Source organism: Thalassophryne amazonica, chromosome 5 (genome assembly GCF_902500255.1).
Source record: "Thalassophryne amazonica chromosome 5, fThaAma1.1, whole genome shotgun sequence".
NCBI lineage: Eukaryota > Metazoa > Chordata > Actinopteri > Batrachoidiformes > Batrachoididae > Thalassophryne > Thalassophryne amazonica.
In genome coordinates, this window is record NC_047107.1 from 103,320,980 (window position 1) to 103,343,340 (window position 22,361).

Sequence of the window (22,361 nt, forward strand, 5' to 3'; positions counted from 1 at the left end):
TTTAACAGCATTCCCATGTTGTTTGTATTTGGTCCAGAGTTTAGACACAGCTGACTGTGAACAACCAACATCTTTTGCAACATTGCGTGACGATTTACCCTCTTTTAAGAGTTTGATAATCCTCTCCTTTGTTTCAATTGACATCTCTCGTGTTGGAGCCATGATTCATGTCAGTCCACTTGGTGCAACAGCTCTCCAAGGTGTGATCACTCCTTTTTAGATGTAGACTAATGAGCAGATCTGATTTGATGCAGGTGTTAGTTTTGGGGATGAAAATTTACAGGGTGATTCCATAATTTATTCCTCAGAATTGAGTGAGTCCATATTTTTTCCCCTCTGTTTGGTCTAAAAAAGTAACCGTTACTGACTGCCACAATTTTTTTTTTCCTGATTTCTTATAGTGTTTCTTAAAGCCAGAAAGTTGCCATTTGAAATGACTTTAGTTTTGTGTCATGTCTGTGATCTGCTTTTTTTTCTACAAAATTAAACAACTGAATGAACATCCTCCGAGGCCAGTGATTCCATAATTTTTGCCAGGGGTTGTATATGATAACAACAACATAAACAAGTTATGAATACATTAAGACAGTAAATTAACATTCAAAATTACATAATTAACACGAAATAAAAGGGTTGAGTTCCTCTTTTAAAAATTGTTGAGGTCTAAGTTTCCAAAAAACATTCTGGACTCACACGCCATTCCAACTCATTGCTGAATTTATTACCACCATGGAAAAATGTCAGCCACCTTTTTTATAATCACTACTTAATCTAGAACCCGCGGATGCCTACGGGCAGCAGGCTAGTCTTTCAAAGGCTTTTATTTTGAAAACCAAAAACAGAGTTTGGCCAGTCACTATCGAGCTTGCTCATTGGCTTTTTGACTGACCAATGAGCTGCTGGTTTGTATCATTCATTTTTGTCCTTGTTCCACGCTTTGGTTCCATGTGAGAAGTGCTGTTTGTTTCTGCTTCGAGAGAAAACATGGTAAGAAAATAACAATTAAAAACGCGCAGTGAATTAAAAAGTATTTAAAGAGACACTATGCTTTAAAAAGAAAACATTAGCCTTGGTTAACAAATTACTTGTCTGTCTTGCTGACAGTATTATTTTGTTGTTTGTAATATGTACATGTCGCGGACATGACGAACGAAGCTCCAGTATCTCATCATGTAATTTTGGTCCTCCAGACTTTTTTTTTTTGAGTAAATGCTTCGGTGGAGCATGAGCATGGCTAAAACCTTCCAGACCCTCCGTCTTTTATTGAATTTATTTATTTATTTTTGCCTTTCAGCCTCTGGGGGAGCTCCCCCAGACTCCCCGCCATTTATTTATTGATTGATTGATTGATTGATTGCCTTTCAGCTTCTGCCCCCAAGACTCCCCACCTTTGAATTTTTTTTTTTTTTTTTTGCCTTTCAGCTGCTTGGGTAGGAGGCTCCCCCCAGACCCCCCAACCTTTTTTTAAGTGTTTTTCTGTTTTTGCCTACAATATGGCCAAATTATCATATTGCAATATTCTCGCAGTCGGATATCCGGGAACTTCCTAGCCAGAAGCAAGCCGCCATCTTAGTTTGGGGGAATTGCGCGACTTTGGTAACATTGAAAGCAGCACGAAAATGCCCAAAATTTGTTGTATTCTGGGTTGTACAGCCAACCAAGAGTTATCCCGAATGGCAGTTCTATATTATACCATCTGAGAAATGGCTCGCTGCAATCAACAAGGTCGCTGGGATGTTGTTGATACTCACCAATGGGAGTATCAACAAAAAGAAACAATGGAGTCTGGTCCTGCTGTCTGTGTTTTGCCCATTTCATCACGTAAGTGCCAGCTACAGAAACGAAGCTGGATGACGGTTAAACAATGTCTCCGAAAGTCGACGTAAGTCCAGATTTCCTGTTTTGTTTTTGGCTTCAGTGTCCATCGTTAGTGCCGTGTGACTGGGGCTTAACTTATACAATTATTAATTTATTCTTAAATATCTAAAAGAATACTCACGAGGACGCGATGAAGTATGTGTCGACATCTTTGTAATCCATCCTGGCCATTGTTTAGGATTGTCTAACCAGTTGTCTGCAGTAATCTTATAGGGGTATTTTTGGATTCCTGCCAACTCCAGCTTCTTTCTGTATTGATTCTGTGCCTCGGGTGGCAAATTCTCTTCGTACTGATACATCATCAAAACAACAAACTTGGAAGTAGAGAAACGATGAACTTTGCAGACAGGCTCAAGTTTCCCCCAAACAGAGATTGCGCCTAGAAATTACGTCACGTGTGACATCACGCTGACTGCGAGAATTGTCATATCAATATGATGTAGGATATGATTATGATTTCAAACAAAGTGCAGTAACAGTGAAAATTAAACATTCTTAAACAAAACAGTAATAATGCCACACTCATTTTGCACTCATTATAAGGTTAGGATTCTGTGCCTTCCAAAAGTATTGGAACACTTGGTATTTCACACATATTGTGATAGAAAGATCAAAAAAGAAAATAAGATTATAAAAATCAAACTTTCACTGTCCCTTGTGATCGAATCACCGTGATGACCGCTCCAAGATGGTGGCTGCATTTCTTGTGCCTCAACAGCCAATGCGCCATCTGCTCCTCTTTATAATGTCTATGATCATCTACTGTCGACCTTATGATAGAATCACTATGATGACTGGTGCAAGATGGTGGCCACATTTCTTGCGCCTCAGCAACCAATATGGCGTCTACTCTTCTTTATAATGTCTATGTTTGTCTACCGTTGACCTTGTGATAGAATCACTACGATGACTGGTCCAAGATGGCAGCCGCATTTCTTGTGCCACAGCAACCAATGTGGTGTCTACTCTTCTTTATAATGTCTATGTTTGTCTACCGTCGTTTTGTGGCTTTTTACGACAATGCTTTGTGGCTTTTTCCCCACTGGAGATTTTTTTTTGTGCCATTTACGGTTTGTGCCTCCGTCTACCATAGAGCGAGCCTCGCACTGCTACGTGGTGCCCCGCTCGTATTATTGTCAAGCCATTTGTGGCTAAACTGCTGCTAACAGTTTGCTCCTTTAACGGATAAATATTTGTTTTTTTTGGAGTTTGGCAAATGTCATTAATAAAAAAAAAACTACAGATACAGGACACAGTTTAAAAGGCGGTGATGACACGTACAAACACGCAGTCAATGCAAGCATAGAACAGCCCAGTAGCCAAAACACATCCCTGAACAAGTCGAGAATTCACTGGGTGACCTCAGAATTGCATCTCTGCTGTTTGAGGATGATGTGGTTCTGTTTGCTCTATCAGGCGGTGACCTCTGATGCGCACTGAGCAGGTAAGTGACTGGGATAAGTCATCAGCACCTCCAAATTTGAGATCACGGTCCTCTGTCAGAAAAGGGTGGATTATTCCCTCTGGGTCAGACATTATTTTTGAAAGTCATCCAATGTTACAACAATAAAAATAGCTTGTGTGAAAACTACAGTTAATGTCTTAATTGAAATGTGCTTTGCACAAAGGATAGCTATGTTTGAGTGGGAAAGCTGGAAAAACAGTAGAGCTTTCCATCATGGAGCGTTCTCAGGCAGATTGTAGAGTGCTATAGCGCTCTTGGAATAGGAGTATAAAGCCGTAAAAGAAATGTACGCAGAGTGCGTACAGGATTACAGCTGGCAGCGCCAGTGTTCTGTACTAAGTATTGTCTGATCTAAGTATTGTCTAACATCTGGGACATGTTTAAGGAACTGTCCACCCTTCTTTGGGCAAGTTATGTACATTTGCCGCAGTGTTATATCCCTATTCTACAGAGCACAATTCCTTCCCACTTCATCCCAAATAGCAAATCGGGTAGTGTTTATCCAGCGGCGATAAAAAAAATTCTGGTGCTTTAAAGCATAACATTCATTCATTCATTCATTCATTGAAAACATTCAAGCATACTGCTCCAGTCATCATGAAAAGAAAATGCCAACTCAATATTTTACAAGCATTTAGAAACGATAAAAAGCAATGATGCAACTGAACTTGACTTCACCTTTTGGACTTTGTCCCTGAGCTACGGGGTCTTGGCGTTGTTTGGGTTGCTCTTGTCTCTCCCCAGTGGCTCTTTTCAGCAGACACCTTTTGAGTTGATCATGAACCAAAGTATCCATACCCTAACCCGTATCCTAACCCTGAGCCTGCGCCCAGAAGAGCTGCTCCTCGGACACGTTTTGGATGGAATATGCACTTAATGCTTTGCCCCGCAGGCCGACAGCAGAAGTGAGACTTCATGCTTAGTCGTGTGAGATTTGCACACTGCTGAGCATGTGTATTGTACATTGGAGTGTAAGATCGACAGACAGATTGGGGTGGTGTCTGAGGTTCCATGCATGCTGTACCTAACCATTGTTTTGAAGAAAGAGCTGAGCCAGAAGGCGAGATTCAATTTATTGGTGGATTTATGCTGCTGCTCTGTGATAGACTGGTATCCTATACAGGGTGTACCTCGCCTCAGAATGGATGGATGGATTCATGCGCCAGTCCTCATGTGGTCATGAACTTTGGGTAATGACCGAAAGAATAAAGGGCCTGTCACAGTGACGTATTCGTAGAGCTGCTCATTGCAGCGTTGTGTTTCATTTAAATACGCCCGAAATATGCGCATACTCAGCCTTTAACAGTGTTCGTTCATACTTGCAGCTGCGTGTGTTCGCGTTTTAATGTGTACACACAGTCGCATGTGCCATGCCGCACCAGTTTCAGTGCTATTTTCTGCCTCTGTGGAAGTGCACTCTGTTCTCTACTGCATGGTGTGGTGCGGCTCAAAAACAGTCATTTAACATTATTATTATTACCATATTTTTTGCACCATAAGGCGCACTGGATTATAAGGCGCGCACTCAGTTAGCGGGTATTTAACCCTTACAAAAGGCGCACCGGATTATAAGGCACGCGCCTCAGTTAGCGGGTACTTAACCCTTACAAAAGGTGCACGCTAAAACATACAGTCTACCAAAAAAAAAAAAAAAAGGTCACGGAAGCAAAACGGTGAGTTTATTTGAACTTTTTAACAACTCTGAACTACCGGTATTTAACAATATGGTACTCACATTATTTTTTATTATGGTTCTGTCACAAATCCATCGAAGTCTTCATCTTCTGTGTCTGAATTGAACAGCTGGTCTTCTAGCTGTGGCCACCTCGCTTTGTTTCTGCGGAAACTCTGTTTGGTCTTTTTAACTTGGCGCAGTTCATTTTCTTGTTTCCTCTCGCAGCTGCTCTATTCCCATGAACAACCGCGTAACTGATAGCCTGCAGTTTGAATTGTGCCTCGTAAGCATGTCTCTTTTCGGGGGTCCTTAGACAAACAAATGTTGTTTTGCAGGATACCTGTAGTATATGGTAACTACCGGAGGAGTGGCGGAGGTAAGTGTACGTACCATGGACTCTTCTCTGATTGGTTTATCGCTGGCAGCGTACGTACTCTACGCTACCAGCGTACGTACTTTACGTATTACGTAATGTTCTCCGATTGGTTTATCACTGCCAGGGTACGTAATCTACGCTGCTAGCGTACGTACTTTACGTATTACGTCCTTGTGTCAGCGGGAAATGGTCCGATATTCCGACGGTCAAAGACAACGTCGGTCGTTTTTACAGATTTTGGAATTCAGTGTGCACATAAGGCGCACCAGATTATAGGGCGCATGGCCGATTTTTGTGGAAATTTAAGGCTTTTAGGTGCGCCTTATGGTGCGGAAAATACGGTAGTTTTATTATTTTTTTTATGCAGCGAGTGCGCGTTTATTTGAGTCACAGCTCTTTTCAGCTTTGATCAGACTGATCAATGAAGTCGTTTGATGAGCGCACCAACATGCAGCAAGTGCGCATTTATTTTAAAGAGTCACGGCTCTGATTAGACACATACAGAGAGAGAGTGAGGGAGGGAGAGCGTGCGCGAGAGAGTGCTTTTATTAAGGAGTCTGATAGAGGAGAGAGAGGTTTTATTTTAAGGAGACTCAGACTCCTCAAAATAAAACCTCTCTCTCTCTCTCGCGCGCGTGAGAGAGTGCTTTTATGAAACGATGCGACACAGTGAAACAGTCCTCCATATAATCAGTCCAGTATGATAAAGTGAAGCAACGATCTTGCAGTATTTATAGCTCTAGAATAACAGGGAGATGTGAAGTGGCGTACAGTACCGTGTTGAAGCGTGGGTGGGCTCACAATAGTGGACAGTAGCATGGCGCTGCGTGTACTCGCGTGAAGGCTCCATGCTGTGCTCTACGCCGAAGAAAATTAAACAGGTTTAATTTCTTCCGTCCTACGTGTGTAGCCCTCAACATACTGCTACGTATTGAGAAAAAACGCCTCGTGAAGTGGGCGGAGAGCTGCTCATTACAGCGTAGATGATATGCTGTAATGAGCAGCTCTACGAATACGCCACTGTGACAGGCCCTTAAGATTGTGGTTACAAGTGGCGGAAATGAGATTCTTCCATTGGGTATGTGGTATTACAATCCCGGACAGGGTGAGAAGCTTGACAATCCGGGAAGGACTTGGAGTAAAGCCGCTGCTTCTTTGCATCGAAAGTGGCCTGCTTATGTGGTTTAGACATATGATGAGGATGCTACCTGGTCGTCTCCCGAGGAAGGTCTTCCAGGGACGTCCAACTGAGAGGAAGCACTGGTGAAGCCTCAGGACACGCTGCAGGGATTATATTTCCCAGATGGCTTGGGATGCCTCAGAATCCTCCAGGAAGAATTTGGCCAAGGATAGGAAAGTGTGGGATGAGCTGCTTGGTCTGCTGCCACCGTGACTCGGACCCGGATAATTGGCAGAAAATGAACAGATGAGCATCTCTTTGACATTTCTGAAAGATTCACCAATTTAACTTTTAGCATGCGGTTAGTTTTGGCAATGCATTAACAGTTTGTAACTCATGTCATAAGTTGATTTTATTTTAATTATTTATTTTGATCTTGGAATAGCTGCGTCGCCAGGCCAGACTGAGGCGCGAGTACCTTTACAGGAAGGCACAAGAGGACAGAGTACGAACAATTGAGGAGAAGAAACAGAAGCTGAAGGGTGCTCTCGACGGTAGGCCACCATGCTCATCAAGCTCTTTTCCAATAAGTGGTTACCAGTAGAAATGAGGTTAAGTCTGAGTCGTTGCTATCTTTGGTATCTGCAGAAAACCGTCTCATTCCCACTGAGGTGCGTAAAGAAGCTCTGCAGCTGCAGAAACTGCTGGAGTATGATGACGAAGGAGCTGAAGGTTAGTACCATTTAAAGCTGATATTAAGTGTCAACCAGCAGTGCTTAAAGGGGAACTGAATAAACAATGATCAGACTGATTACCAGTGGCTTCTCCATCTGGTTGAGAAAGACTGCTCAGAATTTAGGTTGATGTTGTCTGTAGTCTGCCTGACAACAGGTTAGCAATAACACTACTGAGAATAAATCTGCAGCATAATTCCTGCCTGCCAGTCCAACTGCATTAAGACTTCTTTTGTGTCTGGGTTTATTTCTGAATGTATCCGCATACTACTTTATGCAGTACTGTGCAAATGTTTTTAGAACACTTTAGGGGTTTCTGATAGTGGGTCAAGAGAAAATTAAAGATTCGAATTACAACATAAAATTAAATGACTGTTTTTGTTATTATTGTTTCATGAATGAAGCAAATGAATTTCCAGGTTTAAAATATTAAAAATGCTTGATTTCTCTGTAGATTTGCTGACTGTTAAATGAGATAAGACAGTTGTCAATGAATACATAACATTGTTCTGTACAGATGGATATTGGACTGTTTGTTCATAACTGTTCGATCCTCTGCTTTTCCAATGGAAGTGTTTTTTTTTTTTTTAATTCATCTACAATGACCAGGTCAAAGACTAGCCTCCCGTGCTTGGCACCAGTGCAGGTGTAACATTATTGACAGGAAATGTGCTGGTGCTGTAACCAGGATGAGCGATAGACTTTTGAGCGTCCTTGCCACTGTGGATGTCCATCTTTGATTAAGTTTGGAGTAAAGGTTGTCTGATACATTCGATTTCAAATTGCTCAGTTTGAAATGGACAATTGAAAATACTCAGATTGTAACATTGTATCGAGAATTGTGAAATTTGTTTTGAACCATATTTAAAAAAAGTTAATATCACAATACTGTCAACTATTGACCTCTTGCAGAAAAATCATAAATAGTGCATAAAATATACAAATAGGAAACAGATAACACCAAGGATTACAATTTATACTTCAGAATAACTTTTTATTTTAAAGTTAAAACATTCCCTATAGATTACAGCAATGTTTTATTCGAAAAATATCAAAATGCCAACATTTAGTGGGAACTAAATGTTGGCTTTGACAACTGGAATTGCATTTATCACAAGAGCGCAAAACCTGCATAGCATCACTCAGTGGAAATGCTGTCATTTTGCAAGTGTTTTGTTGACATTTTGAAAATAAATTTTGCACAGATCTGTAATGGGAACCTTGCAATGGTGACTTGTCTGGCATCGCCATGGAGTCCATCGGTTATATATTTAGTTAACATACTATTGCAAATAACTCTTTTATGGTTGTTAGTTGCATCAGTTTTTGTAATTGTGTGTTGTGTCGTTTGTGTGTCGTACCTTCAATTTTGTCTAGTTATTATGGCCAAAGCAGACAGTTGCCCCTCTGACTCTGGTGTGTTTATGGTTTCTTTCTGTAATCAAAAACTGCAGAGGAAGTTTTTCTTTCTCAGGGTTGAGACTTTACCCATGTTTCACTCTTTTAGTTGTCTTCTAATTTGATACTATATTAACAAATTAAACTGAGTTGAAATCCAACTTCTGTTGCACTTAACACTAACATGTTATCAGCTTTAGTCATGTTATTGTCACTTTTCTTGCCTCTGAATGAGCAAGCAGAGAATCTAGCATGATTGGAAAAGACAGTGATAAACACAGTCAACCAAAAAATATTTAAATAAATAAATATATTCCTGTGTCTTTTTTTTGTGAATTGTTCTGTAATTTATGTCTGTAGCATGGCCCAAGCAGAGGATCACCCCTTTGAGTCTGGTCTGCTTGAGGTTTTTTCCTCAGAGGGAGTTTTTCCTTACCACTGCTGCTCTGGGGGTTGGTAAGGTTAGACCTTACTTGTGTGAAGCGCCTTGAGGCAACGTTGTGATTTGGCACTATATAAATGAAAATAAATAAAATTAATTAAATTAAAAATTTAATTTAATTAAATTTAAATTAAATGAATTAAATAATGGGGCTATGTACATATATCCTTTTGGTTTTTTACATTCTCTCCTGTGCAGGTGTCAACTCTCACATGGATGATGAGTATAAGTGGGCTGGAGTTAAAGACCCTAAAGTCATGGTGACAACGTCCAGAGACCCCAGCTCTCGACTCAAAATGTTCGCCAAGGTCAGTCTCATTTCTCAGTCAACTCAGACCGCCTGCCTAACGACAGAGTTGCCGGTGTGATTTCTGACAGTGATGTAGGCTGGATTTAAACAAGTTAAATGCTGACCTTCATATCGTTTTACAGCTCATTGTTTTAAGTGCCTTTGAGCAGGGCAGCGCAACTTAAGATTCAGGCATCATTTCATGCTCAGCCACATCATGTAACATGCATGTAATTAGATATCAGTGATGGGAACTGTGTAGTTCAATAGGACAGATTGTTAATCAGTTTAATCAAAGGCTAGTGATTAAAACAAAAAAAAAATTCAGTCTTTTTCCACAAACATGTCATGTGATTAGGATTAAAACAGGAGTAAAACCTGTCTGTTTTGGTGAAACACAAGAGGGGTAATGGGGAAGAGAGAGAATGCGCTAACTATCATCTGTCTTGTGCTTCCACAGGAGATTAAGCTGATTTTTCCTGGAGCCCAGCGTATGAACAGGGGAAACCATGAAATCCCTGCGCTGGTACGAGCCTGCAAAGCGAACAACGTTACCGACCTTGTTATTGTGCATGAAACAAGAGGACGGCCAGGTACACTTCATGACTTTTGCCCCCCGTCCCCCTTGTTAGGCTTAACTTTAAGGAATTATACTCAGGGGGAGGAAATAAAATTGCAGAACATTTAGAAATAGAAGGCACTCAGAGAGCACCAACATCCTCACCACCAAACTTTCACTTCCATGTACAACCCCAATTCCAATGAAGTTGGGGCGTTGTGTAAAATGTAAATACATACAGAATACAATGATTTGCAAATCATCTTCAACCTATATTCAATTGAATACACCACAAAGACAAGATATTTAATGTTCAAACTGATAAACTTTGTTTTTGTGCAAATATTTGCTAATTTTGAAATGGATGCCTCCAACACGTTTCAAAAAAGCTGGGACAGTGGTATGTTTACCACTGTGTTATATTACCTTTCCTTCTAACAACACTCAGTAAGCATTTGGGAACTGAGGCCACTAATTGTTGAAGCTTTGTAGGTGGAATTCTTTCCCATTCTTGCTTGATGTACGATTTCTGTTGTTTAATTGTCTGGGGTCTCCGTTGTCGTATTTTGCGCTTCATAATGTGCCACACATTTTCAAAGGGTGATAGGTCTGGACTGCAGGCAGACCAGTCTAGTACTCGCACTCTTTTACTACGAAGCCACTCTGCTGTAACGTGCAGAATGTGGCTTGGCATTGTCTTGCTTCCCTGAAAAAGATGTTGCTTGGATGGCAGCATGTTTTGCTCCAAAACCTGGATGTACCTTTCAGCATTGATGGTGCCATCACAGGTGTGTAAGTTGCCCATGCCATGGGCATTAACCAGTGTTGCCACAGTTACTTTGAAAAAGTAATCCAATTACTGATTACTCCTTGAAAAAGTAACTTAGTTACTTTACTGATTTCTCAATTGTTAAAGTAACTAAGTTAGATTACTAGTTACTTTTTAGTTACTTTCCCCAGCTGCTGACAACAACCCTCTGCCACCTCAACATGACAATAATACCTGTTTTGTCAAAACTCACTTTATAGTCACCCTTTCTTAACGTCAATGAAAATAAATACTTGTTTTATAAAAAGTAAAATAAAGACCTCTTTCTTGACCTCATATTTAACTGTTGACAGCACTGTAACAGTAAAACTTGCAATTTCTAACCTACATTGTTTATAAATGTATTAAATACTTTCTCACATTTTTCTAACATTTAAATTCTCTCTAAATATTTTCCTTGTCGAAATTATTATTATTATTATAAGTAGTATTAGTAGTTGTAGTAAAAAAAAAAAAGGCTTCAGAACTGGACCTTTAATGTAGGGGTGTTGTGGGGGGGGGGGGCACATCCCTGCCCCACGCCCCCATTCAATCTGGATTCGCCCCTGCTTTGGCGTCTGAGCACAAAGAATGGATAACATTTATTTATGCAGAAAACATGACCAGATTTACAGGTAAGAAAGTTTTATTGCGTTTTCACATCATGTGGCTCTCAAAGAGAGTTTAGGTGCATTTGAGTGGAAAATAGTGGCAGTTGTTGATGCGTCGTGGCGGATCAGCTGTTTTTAACAAGCAGTTACGGAGCAGCTCAGCTCAGAATTCTAAATAAAGGAGAAAAAAGCATAAAAATGTCTTTGTAAAGCTCAGTGCAGGTGTGCTGTTGTCACTGCGCTTTAAGAGGTGAGGACGAGCTGCTGCAGAAAACCGCGGATGAAAAGCTCATAGCTCGCTTAAAGTGGGCAGTTCAGTCGAACCCCGACCCCCTGCCCACGGACCAAGTTTAATGCTGCTATCAACCCACAATGCTAAAATAATAGTAAGTGACTTGGATAAGTAACTTTAATCTGATTACTGATTTGGAAAGATTAACACGTTACATTACTAAGTTACTAAAAAAAGTGGTCAGATTAGAGTAACACGTTACTAAGTAACGCGTTACCGGCATCACTGGCATTAACACACCCCCATACCATCACAGATGCTTGCTTTTGAGCTTTGCACTGGTAACAATCTGAATGGTCTTTTTCCTCTTTTGTCCGGAGGACACGATGTCCATGATTTCCAAAAACAATTTGAAATGTGGACTCATCAGACCACAGCACACTTTTCCACTTTGTGTCCGTCCATTTCAAATGAGCTCGGGCAAAGAGAAGGTGGCAGCATTTCTGGATGTTGTTGATGTATGGCTTTCGCTTTGCATGGTAGCATTTTAACTTGCACTTGTAAATGTAGCGGCGAACTGTGTTAACTGACAATAGTTTTCTGAAGTGTTCCTGAGCCCACACGGTAAGATCCTTTACACAATGATGTCAGTTTTTATTGCAGTGCCACCAGAGGGATCGAAGGTCACGGGCATTCAATGTTGGTTTTTGGTCTTGCCGCTTACATGTAGAAAATTCTCCAGTTTCTCTGAATCTTCTGATTATATTATGGACTGTAGATGATGGAATCCCTAAATTCCTTGCAACTGAACCTTGAGAAACATTCTTAAACTGTTGGACTATTTTTCACAAAGTGGAGAGCCTCGCCCATCTTTGATTGTGAATAGCTGAATCTTTTGGGGATGCTCCTTTTATACCCAATCATGACACTCATCTGTTTCCAAACAGGTGTTCTTTGAGCATTCATCAACTTTCCCAGCCTTTTGTTGCCCCATCCCAACTTTTTGAAACGTGTTGCAGGCATTCATTTCAAAATGAGCAACTATTTGCACAAAAACAATAAAGTTTATCAGTTTGAACATTAAATATCTTGTCTTTGTGCTGTATTCAATTGAATATAGGTTGAAGAGGATTTCAAAGGATTCAAAGGATTCAAAAGAATTTTATTGTCATATGCACAAAGGAACATGTTCCCTGCACAATGAAATGTCTACTGCATTTAACCCATCCTAATTGCCAGTTAGGAGCAGAAGTCGCCATTAGGCGCCCGGGGAGTATTTGCAAATCATTGTATTCTGTTTTTATTTACATTTTACACAACTCCCAACTTCACTGGAATTGGGGTTGTAGAATCAAACCTTGTTTCTTAAGAATTCATCCACATGCTCATAAAATTTCATGAAGATCCACTCATAACTTTTTGATTTCAGTGTTGCTGTATCTCTAGTATTCTTCTTGATGCTATATCTAGAACATGTACCGGATCAACTCAAAAACAACGTAAATTAATTCCTAAGACACTATTAATCTGGTCACGGCATATTATATTATACAAAGAATGAATGTTTGAGTTCAATGGTACGAATATTTCATGAGGTGAAAGCTGGAACATACCATTCAATGAGGCAAAGGCAAAAAGGGACTTACATTTTGGTGTTCCATTGCTGCTAAAGTCCAAATTGTGACGTGTAGTCCAGTGATGTTGTGCACTGACTTCAGACTTCCATAAAAAAAAGAAAAAAAAAAGACTTTTCTGTCGTTCCTCAGTCCAGCCAATAATCACGTCATCTTTTCATCTGAAGATTTCTTCATGCATCCAGATTGCTTACAGCAGAGTGGATTTTGTGTGTGTGTGTGTGTGTGTGTGTGTGTGTGTGTGTGTGTGTGTGTGTGTTACAAGACTTCGCATCGTCGGTTAGCTCAAACAAATTGTGTCGTTGTCCCCCCCCCCCCCACACACACGCACACACGTAACTGGGTTGGCATTTTTACGCGCATGTACTACCAAAAAAGACTGTGTACATCCTCAGTGCAGTGGAAATAAAAATCCCATCAGAAATGAGTCCAGCTTTTCATTATTTCTTCTTGCTAATGGCCTCCAGACAGCACAGTGGATTTGGGGTGTGTGTGTGTGTGTGTGTGTGTGTGTGTGTGTGTGTGTGTGTGTGTGTGTGTGTGTGTGTGTGTGTGTGTGTGTGTGTTATAATGAGTATATCTAAATTAATTCTAAATTTTACCAGTAATAAAATTATTAAGATAACTGAAGTTTTAAGAGTGGCCCGAATAAATATTTAAGAAACTTAAAGTTTACAATGCTGATAAACATTGACACGATGGAGTTTGATGCAGAAGAGTTCAGAAAGATGCGATTGGAATGTTTTGATTACTGTTTACAGTTGGCGATGAAAGACTTGGGTGTTAATTTCGTGTTAAAGTCAGAACAAGAAGCTACACTGAAAGAGATCTACCTGGAAGAGACACATTCTGTGTGTTGTCACTCCAGTGAGAGCGACACGCTGAGCAGAGCGGTGAAAGTAGTCTGGCTAGCACAATCTGTGGGTGCGAGCTATCTCACAATGCCAAAATAGCAAAGACGTCAGTCCAATGAGAGCGGCAGTCTGAGCGGGGTGTGTCGGAGCCTTTGCTGCTGAGCTCAAAGGGAAGCAGGGAAATGTATTTATACAGCACCAATGCATAACAAAGCTATATCAAGGCGCGTCACATGAGTAAGGGCTAACCTTACAGACCCCTAGAGCAAACACACAGATGACCATGGTAAGGAGAAACTCCCTTGGGCATTTTTGCAGAAGAAACCTCAAGCAGAACAGACTCTGTGGAGGGGGTTTGTGACCCACTGCTTAGGCCATTCTAGAAGTTAGAAGGTTTTGACAAAGTTTTTACCAGGCTGAAGAAACAGGAAAAAGAAAAACCAGAATAGCATCAAAAACAAAGTGCATTATTGAGATGAGCATGCAGCCATTGGTGCCAAAGGCAAGGAGTTGTGAGTCCAGGGCCCTGGGGTGCAGGGTCAACGACCATCCATCAAGTCACCGGTGGGCTACAGCACAAGCTGTCCTCGTGGAAATGTACATTCCAAAAGTAGACTGAAGTGTGCTGCGTCATCTTCTGCCAGGTCATGTTTTGTTCAGGCTAGCACCCTGTGGGGTGCAGCCGTCACTCTTGCATGATGTTTTCAGTGCCTCATACAGAGACAAAAAATATCAGACTTGGTTGGCCAGAAATAGGTATGAGTTCACCAGCAGTAAATTGAGAGGAAAGCACAAAGGTGATCACTGGCAGCTAGCCCTAAGCCTCACTAACAGACCCAGAAATTAAATGAAGTGAGGCCGAGATCTGCTTTCGTTATTAAGAAAATGAATTAAAGAGATAGGAAGCATAGTTCCATACTATGCCAGCATGCTAGTCATGTGAGAAGGAGTATACATGTCTTCAGTCTGGACTTGAATGTCTCTACAGAAATCTGACTGTTTTATCTCTGCAGGCAGATCATTCCACAAACAGTGGCACGATAAGAGAAAGCTCTGTGGCCTGCAGACTTTTTATTCACCTGAGGAACACAAAGTAATCTTGCTCCCTGAGAACATAGAGCCTGGGCTGGTATGTAGTGTGTAATTGGGTCAGCTAAGTAGTGAGGTGATAGTCTGTGAATAATTTTATAGGTTTGTAACAGAACCTTAAAATGTGACCTCACAGAGACCGGAAGCCAATGAAGAGAGGCCATAATCAGTGTAATGTGGTTGTACTTTCTGTTTTTAGTCAAACTGGCAGCAGCATTTTGAACCAATTGGAGACCCCTGATGCTGGACTGCGGTAAACCAGAAAATAGAACATTGCAGTATTCCAGCCTAGATGAGACAAATGCATGGGTCATCGTTTTTGCATCAGCCATAGACAAAATGGGATAAATCTTTGCTATGTTTCAAGGGTAGAAGAAAGCAGTCCTTGTGATTTATTTGATGTGTAGGCCAAAGCACAGCGTGGCATCAAAAATTACCCCAAGGTTACTCACTTTGTCAGTGTGATGTATGACACACGAGCCTGTTAAGCGTTAGCTGGTCAAACTGATGTTCATATCTTGTGGGACCAAGGACCATAATGATGGGATAAAGATCAACTTTATTTATCCCGAAGGAAATATTTTGTCAGAGTACAGAAACAGTAAACAATGGCTACTTAAATACTCAGTTACAGAAAGTGTTAGTATTAAATAGAAATCAGTCAATCAATTTTTTTTAACAATAAATACAGCTGTGTGCGAAATGACTGGAAGATATATTGCACAAGATGTTTAAGAATATTGCACATAACTCTGAATAACTATTCGTTATGTATGCATACTGCAGAAGAGGGAGGAATTATGCAGTGTTATTGTCACAGGTAGGAAAGACCTCCTGTGGCCAGTGTGGCATGCAGGGGTGGGAGGTGTTGTCCAGGATGCTGAGCAGTTTCCCCAACATCCTTCTCTCTGGCACCTCGACCACAGACTCCAGCTTAACCCCCAGGACAGAGCCAGCTCTCCTGATGAGCTTGTTGAGTCTGTTCATGTCAGCTGCCTTCAGCCTGCTGCCCGAGCACACTATAGCATAGAAGATGATGCTGGAGACCACCAAGTGATAAAACATATTTCTGCAGACATTGAAAGATCTGAGCCTCCAGAGGAAGTACAGTCGGCTCTGACCTTCCTTATACACAGCATCTGTGTTTACAGTCCAGTCCAGTTTGTTGTCTATGTGGGCACTAGGTCCACAATGTCTACCTGTTCCATGGATGGTAATTGGGTTCAAACTTCTGATGTCCACCACAAGCTCCTTCACCTTAGATATGTTGAGCTGCAGGTGGTTGAGTCTGCACCACTCCACAAACTTTTCCACCACACTCCACTTGGCCTCCTTGTCACTGCCGATGCAGCCCACAATGGCAGAGTTGTCTGAAAACTTCTGCAGGTGGCAGGGCTGTGACCAGATCTTGAAGTCTGAGTTGTAGCATGTGAACAGGAAGGGGGACAGGACCATCCCCTGTCCTGGTCTTGATAGTATTGGATGTAATGTTCTGAAGCCTCCCTCACATACTGTGAGTGGCCTGTGAGGTAGTTGATAATCCAGGCCACCAGTGGAGCTTCCACCTTCATGTCACATAGCTTATCACACTGGAGAAGTCAAAGAACATGACTCTCACAGTGCTGTCTGCTTCCTCTAGGTGAGAGTAAGCGCTGTGCAGCATGAAGATGATGGCATCCTCTACTGCTCTGTTGGGCTAGTACACAAACTGCAGGGGGTCCAGCGATGATTCAACAACTGTGCGAAGGTGCCTCGGGATGAGACTCTCCAGAGACTTCATTGCATGTGTTGTTAGAGCCACAGGTCTGTAGTCATTAAGTGTGTTTTGACTCTTCTTCTTGGACACAGGAACCAGACATGAGGTTTTCCACTGCTCAGGAATAGCCATTTGGCTCAGGCTCAAGTTGAAGATGTGCCAGAAAATCCCATGCAGCTGGATAGCACATCCCCTCAGCACTCTGGGGCTGAGGCTGTCAGGACCTGCAGCCTTTGCCAAAGACAGGCGACTAAATTCTTTTTCTCACATCCTCAGCAATGATGGTGATGGGAGAGATTTCAGTCTTGTCTGAGTTTGAAAGTAAACGCCCCCTGACACTTCCCCGACTTTGATGCACACACTGTGATGTGCAGGAAAGTAAACTCACTGTTAACTGGTGTAGACTGAACGTGAGAAGGGTGCCGGTGTATGCAATTGTGCAAAGACAGTTTTGAAATGTTAAAAAAATCTTTCACGCATAAATGATGCACAACAAATGTGAAGAGGTAGTGAACGTTGCGCAATCTCACCAACTCACCAACACTACGTGCAGCTCAAGTCGAGAAAAGAAGTGAACAGTGTGAGTGATTGCATCAATGCACCACATCACAGTGCAGCTCGTCTGAATGATTATAACGAGCTGTTAAATCTATCATAAACATACTTATACAGCTGCACACAAGAAGGAAAGAACATGCAACTGTTTTAACAAGCCATTACAATATAAACATGACAAATAATTACCTTTTTAGATAGCTCCAAATACTTTCTCCACCTCATTCAGCGCGTGCACGAGAAAGCAGCAGCTGAAGCGCTCCTGTGATTCCTGAAGCGATTAACTCGGACAGAAAATGATTAATCTGCTACAAAATAATTATTTTATATATGCAGCGTCCAGTGCACAACGCATGGCAGCCAGTGGAATAAAGCACAGCGTGCAGGTGGGATCGTCGTGTCAGTGTGTGTGCAAGTGCTCGGATAAAGTCTGGCAAGTGTCAGGGCACCTTAAGAAATTGCTGAACATCCAACTTTTCAGTGACACAAGGCAATCCTCGAAGGACTCTGTATGAGTTTACCAGCAGTTATTGGCATGTGCAACTGAGTGTCATCAGCATAGCAATGAAAAATAATCCCGTAACGCAGCAGTATATGCCCAAGGGGTGCTATATAAAAGGACAAAAGCAGGGAGCCTAAAACAGGCCCCTGTTGAACCCCATATTTCATGTCAACAAGGTTTGAGGTAATGTTGATGTATGGTACACAGTGAGCCACTGGTTGCGTAGGGTGGCAACCATGCAAGGACATTTCCAGTAATCCCCAAATGATTCTCCAGCCTGTCAAATAGAATACGGTGATCCACCGTATCAAATGCAGCACTAAGATCTGAGAGCAACAGAACTGTATTGGTGTCTGAATCCATTGCAACAATAGATCATTTACCACTTTAGTAAGTGCTGTCTCCATCTAGTGGTACGTTCTAAATGCAGACGACAGTGGCTCAAAGATGTTATTCTCAGTGAGGTGGTCCACGAGCTGGTGTGAAACCACTTTTTCAAAGATTTTAGAACAAAATGATGGGTTTTTCAGTAGACTAGGGTCATGGTTAGATTTCTTAAATATTGGTTTAATCACTGCAGATTTGAAACATTTAGGAACAGATCCCGAGGTTAGTGACAGATTAATAATTTCCAGCACAGTAGGCCCAAGGGTAGGCCACATGTCCCTGAATAGGTTTGTTGGTATAGGGTTGAAAAGACATGCTGTGCTTTTAGCAGGAGTTTGAAGTTTCTTCAGCACACCCAGTGAAACAGTATCAAATTAAGTAAATCTAGGTGATGTATCAGTGATGGCACCCACATCAGTAACAGGTTGTAGTGGCCAGACTAAGACATGCAGGAATATATTTAACCCAATATCATCTATTTTCTTCTCTAAACTATTGCAACATCTCACAAAAATTTTTTTTTGCAAGATCTCACAAAAACATATATATATATATATATATATATATATATATATATATATATATATATATATATATATATATATATATATATATATATATATATATTTCATTTACCTTTAGACGCTCCATAGCATGCAGGTGGAAACATAGACTACGAGAGGAAAACACACACACAAAAAAAAAACAGTTGAAAGTTTGACAATTTTGGAAAAGTCAAACTTTCAAGCAAGCAAGAGATAATTCATTGTTAAACTGGGTTTGACAAATTGAATTTGAATCATTTAGTTTTTTTTCTTGTATTTTCAGATGGACTGGTGGTGTGCCACTTGCCTTTGGACCCACAGCTTATTTCACACTTTACAACGTTGTAATGAGACATGATGTTCCAGACATAGGCACCATGTCCGAGGCTTATCCGCACCTAATTTTTCACAGCTTTACCTCCCGGCTTGGAAAGAGGGTGAGTGTCTGTAAAATACACTGTACGCATGCCACAGGTGTTCTCTTTCACCAGTCATTTGTGCGTACAACTAATTAATGTGCCCTTACACAGGTAATGAATATCCTGAAGTATCTGTTTCCAGTGCCAAAAGAGGACAGTAGGCGTGTAATCACATTTGCCAACCAAGAGGACTTCATCTCTTTCAGGTTAGTCTGAGAATGAGAAGACTCGCTGAATGTAAAGTTTATTTGCAGTAAACCGTAACAGCTGAAGTATTCGTCTTTGTTGCAGACATCACAATTACAAGAAAACTGACCACAAAAACATTGAGCTGTCAGAAGTGGGACCACGGTTTGAGATGAAATGTAAGTATGGACAAGTGTTTTAAAAAAGCCAAATATTGACCCTCAAGTACAAAGGGAGATCCAGGATGGATTTGTTTTCATAGAAATGCCAGAGGTCTCAATAACTCAGGCAAAAAAGCTTGACTAATAACTCCAGAGCTCCCTTTTATAGAGTGCTTCCAGAAACTATTCAGAGCACTTCACTGTTTCTCACATTTTATGTTACAGCCTTATTCCAAAAATAAATTTCGTTATTTTCCTCAAAATAAATTATGCACACAATATGCCATAATGACAGTGATTTTTTTTTTTAAAGATTTTTGCAAATTAAAATAAAAAGAGATCGCATGTACATAAGTACTCACAGCTTTTGCCATGAAGCTCAAAATTAAGCTCAAGTGCATCCTGTTTCCAATGATCATCCTTGAGATATTTCTACTGCTTAGTTGGAGTCCACTAGGGGTACATTCAGCTGATTGGACATAATTTGGAAAGGCACACACCTGTCTACATATAAGGTCCCACAGTTGACAGTGCATGTCAGAGCACAAAACAAGCATGAAGTCAAAGGAATTGCCTGTAGACCTCCAAGATAGGATCTTCTCGAGGCACAAATCTGGGGAAGGGTACAGAAACATTTCTGCTGCTTTGAAGGTCCCAATGAGCACAGTGGCCTCCATCATCCATAAATGGAAGAAGTTCAGATCCACCAGGACTTTTCCTAGAGCTGGCTCCCATCTAAACTGAGAGATCGGGAGAGAAGGGCCTTTGTCAGGGAGGTGACCAAGAACCAGATGGTCACTTTATCAGAGTTCTAGCATTCCTCTGTGGAGAGAGGAGAACCTTCCAGAAGGACAACCATCTCTGCAGCAGTTCACCAGTCAGGCCTGTATGGTAGAGTGGCCAAATGGAAGGCACTTCTTAAGGTGCCCTGACACTTGTACGTCTATGATCCGCTCACTTGCACGCACTCTGCCATGCACGAGAGTAAACTTGTCTCAAACTCATTGTAAACCATTGTAAACTGTGCGTGGCTTTGTGCAAGTGCGCGAAGAAAATTTTGAAATGTTCAAAATGTCCATCACACATTAATGACATGAACTTCACGTGAACATTACGCAAACAATTAAAAAAAACACTGCGCGAGTCTTGACCTCAGACTGGGGTGATGTTCATCTTTCAGCAGGACAATGACCCTAAACACACAGCCAATATATGAAAGGAGTGTCTTCAGGACAACTTTGTGAATGTCCTTGAGTGGCCCAGCCAGAGCCCAGACCGGAATCTGACTGAAAATCTCTGGAGAGATCTGAAAATGGCTGTGCACCAACGCTCCCCATCCAACCTGATGGGGCTTGAGAGATGCTGCAAAGAGGAATGGACAAAACTGCCCAAAGATAGGTGCACCAAGCTTGTGACATCATATTCAAGAAGATTTGAGGCTGTAATTTCTGCCAAAGGTGCATCAACAAAGTATTGAACAAAGGGCCTGAATGCTCATGTACATGTTTTTTGTATTATTATTATTATTATTATTTCTTTTTTAAATTCATAGAATTTTGAGGGGAAAAAATGTACTAAATTTTGGATTAAGGCTGCAACATAAAATATGGAAAAAGTGGAGCACTGTGAATTCTTTCCAGATGCTGTGTGTGTGTGTGTGTGTGTGTGTGTGTGTGTGTGTGTGTGTGTGTGTGTGTGTGTGTGTGTGTGTGTGTGTGTGTGTGTGTGTATTTTTTTTTTCATCATCTTAGGTGCATGTCCACTGTGAGACATAATCTAAAAAAAAATCAGGAAATCACAATGTATGATTTTTTTAATAATTTATTTGTATGTTACTGCTGCAAATAAGTATTTGAATGCAACCAACCAGCAAGAATTCTGGCTCACACAGACCTGTTAATTTTTCTTTAAGAAGCCCTCTTATTCTGCACTCTTTACCTGTATTAATTGCACCTGTTTGAACTTGTTACCTGTATAAAAGACACCTGTTCACACCCTCAATCAATCACACTCCAACCTGTCCACCATAGCCAAGCCCAAATAGTTGTCTAAGGACACCAGGGACAAAACTGTAGACCTGCACAAGGCTGGGATGGACTACAGGACAACAGGCAAGTAGCTTGGTAGAAGACAACAACTGTTATGATCATTTATTAGAAAGTGGAAGAAACACAAGATGACTGTCAATCTCCGTCAGTCTGGGATTCCATGCAAGATCTCACTTTGTAGGGTAAGGATGATTCTGAGAAAGCTCAGAACTACACAGGAGGACCTGGTCAATGACCTGAAGAGAGCTGGGACCACAGTCAGAAAGATTACATTAGTAACATATGATGCTGTCATGGTTTAAAATCCTGCAGGGCAGCAAGGTCCCCCTGCTCAAACCAGCACATGTCCAGGCCTGTTTGAAGTTCACCAGTGACCATCTGGATGATCCAGAAGAGGCATGGGAGAAGGTCATGTGTTCACATGAGACCAGAACAGAGCTTTTTGGAATCAACTCCACTTACCATGTTTAGAGGATGAGAACAACCCCAAGAAAACCATCCCAATCATGAAGCATGGGGGTGGAAACATCATACTCTGGGGGTGCTCTTCTGCAATGGGGACAGGATGACTGCACCGTATTGAAGGGAGGATGGATGGGGTCATGTATTGCGAGATTTTGGCAAACAACCTCGTTCCC

The 22,361-nt window shown here is 41.3% G+C and overlaps 1 protein-coding gene across 1 annotated transcript in view; it reads left to right on the forward strand.

Annotated features, from left to right (window-relative positions):
• Window positions 1-912: 912 nt before the first annotated feature.
• The window catches only part of imp4 (IMP U3 small nucleolar ribonucleoprotein 4), a 26,173-nt gene continuing 4,724 nt past the window's right edge, over window positions 913-22,361 (forward strand). Inside the window, 9 exon segments of the mRNA XM_034171012.1 lie at window positions 913-987; window positions 6,960-7,068; window positions 7,163-7,246; window positions 9,287-9,396; window positions 9,838-9,970; window positions 19,193-19,216; window positions 19,219-19,346; window positions 19,440-19,534; window positions 19,620-19,693. Coding sequence (XP_034026903.1) covers window positions 985-987; window positions 6,960-7,068; window positions 7,163-7,246; window positions 9,287-9,396; window positions 9,838-9,970; window positions 19,193-19,216; window positions 19,219-19,346; window positions 19,440-19,534; window positions 19,620-19,693 — 760 coding nt within the window. The 5' untranslated portion in view covers window positions 913-984.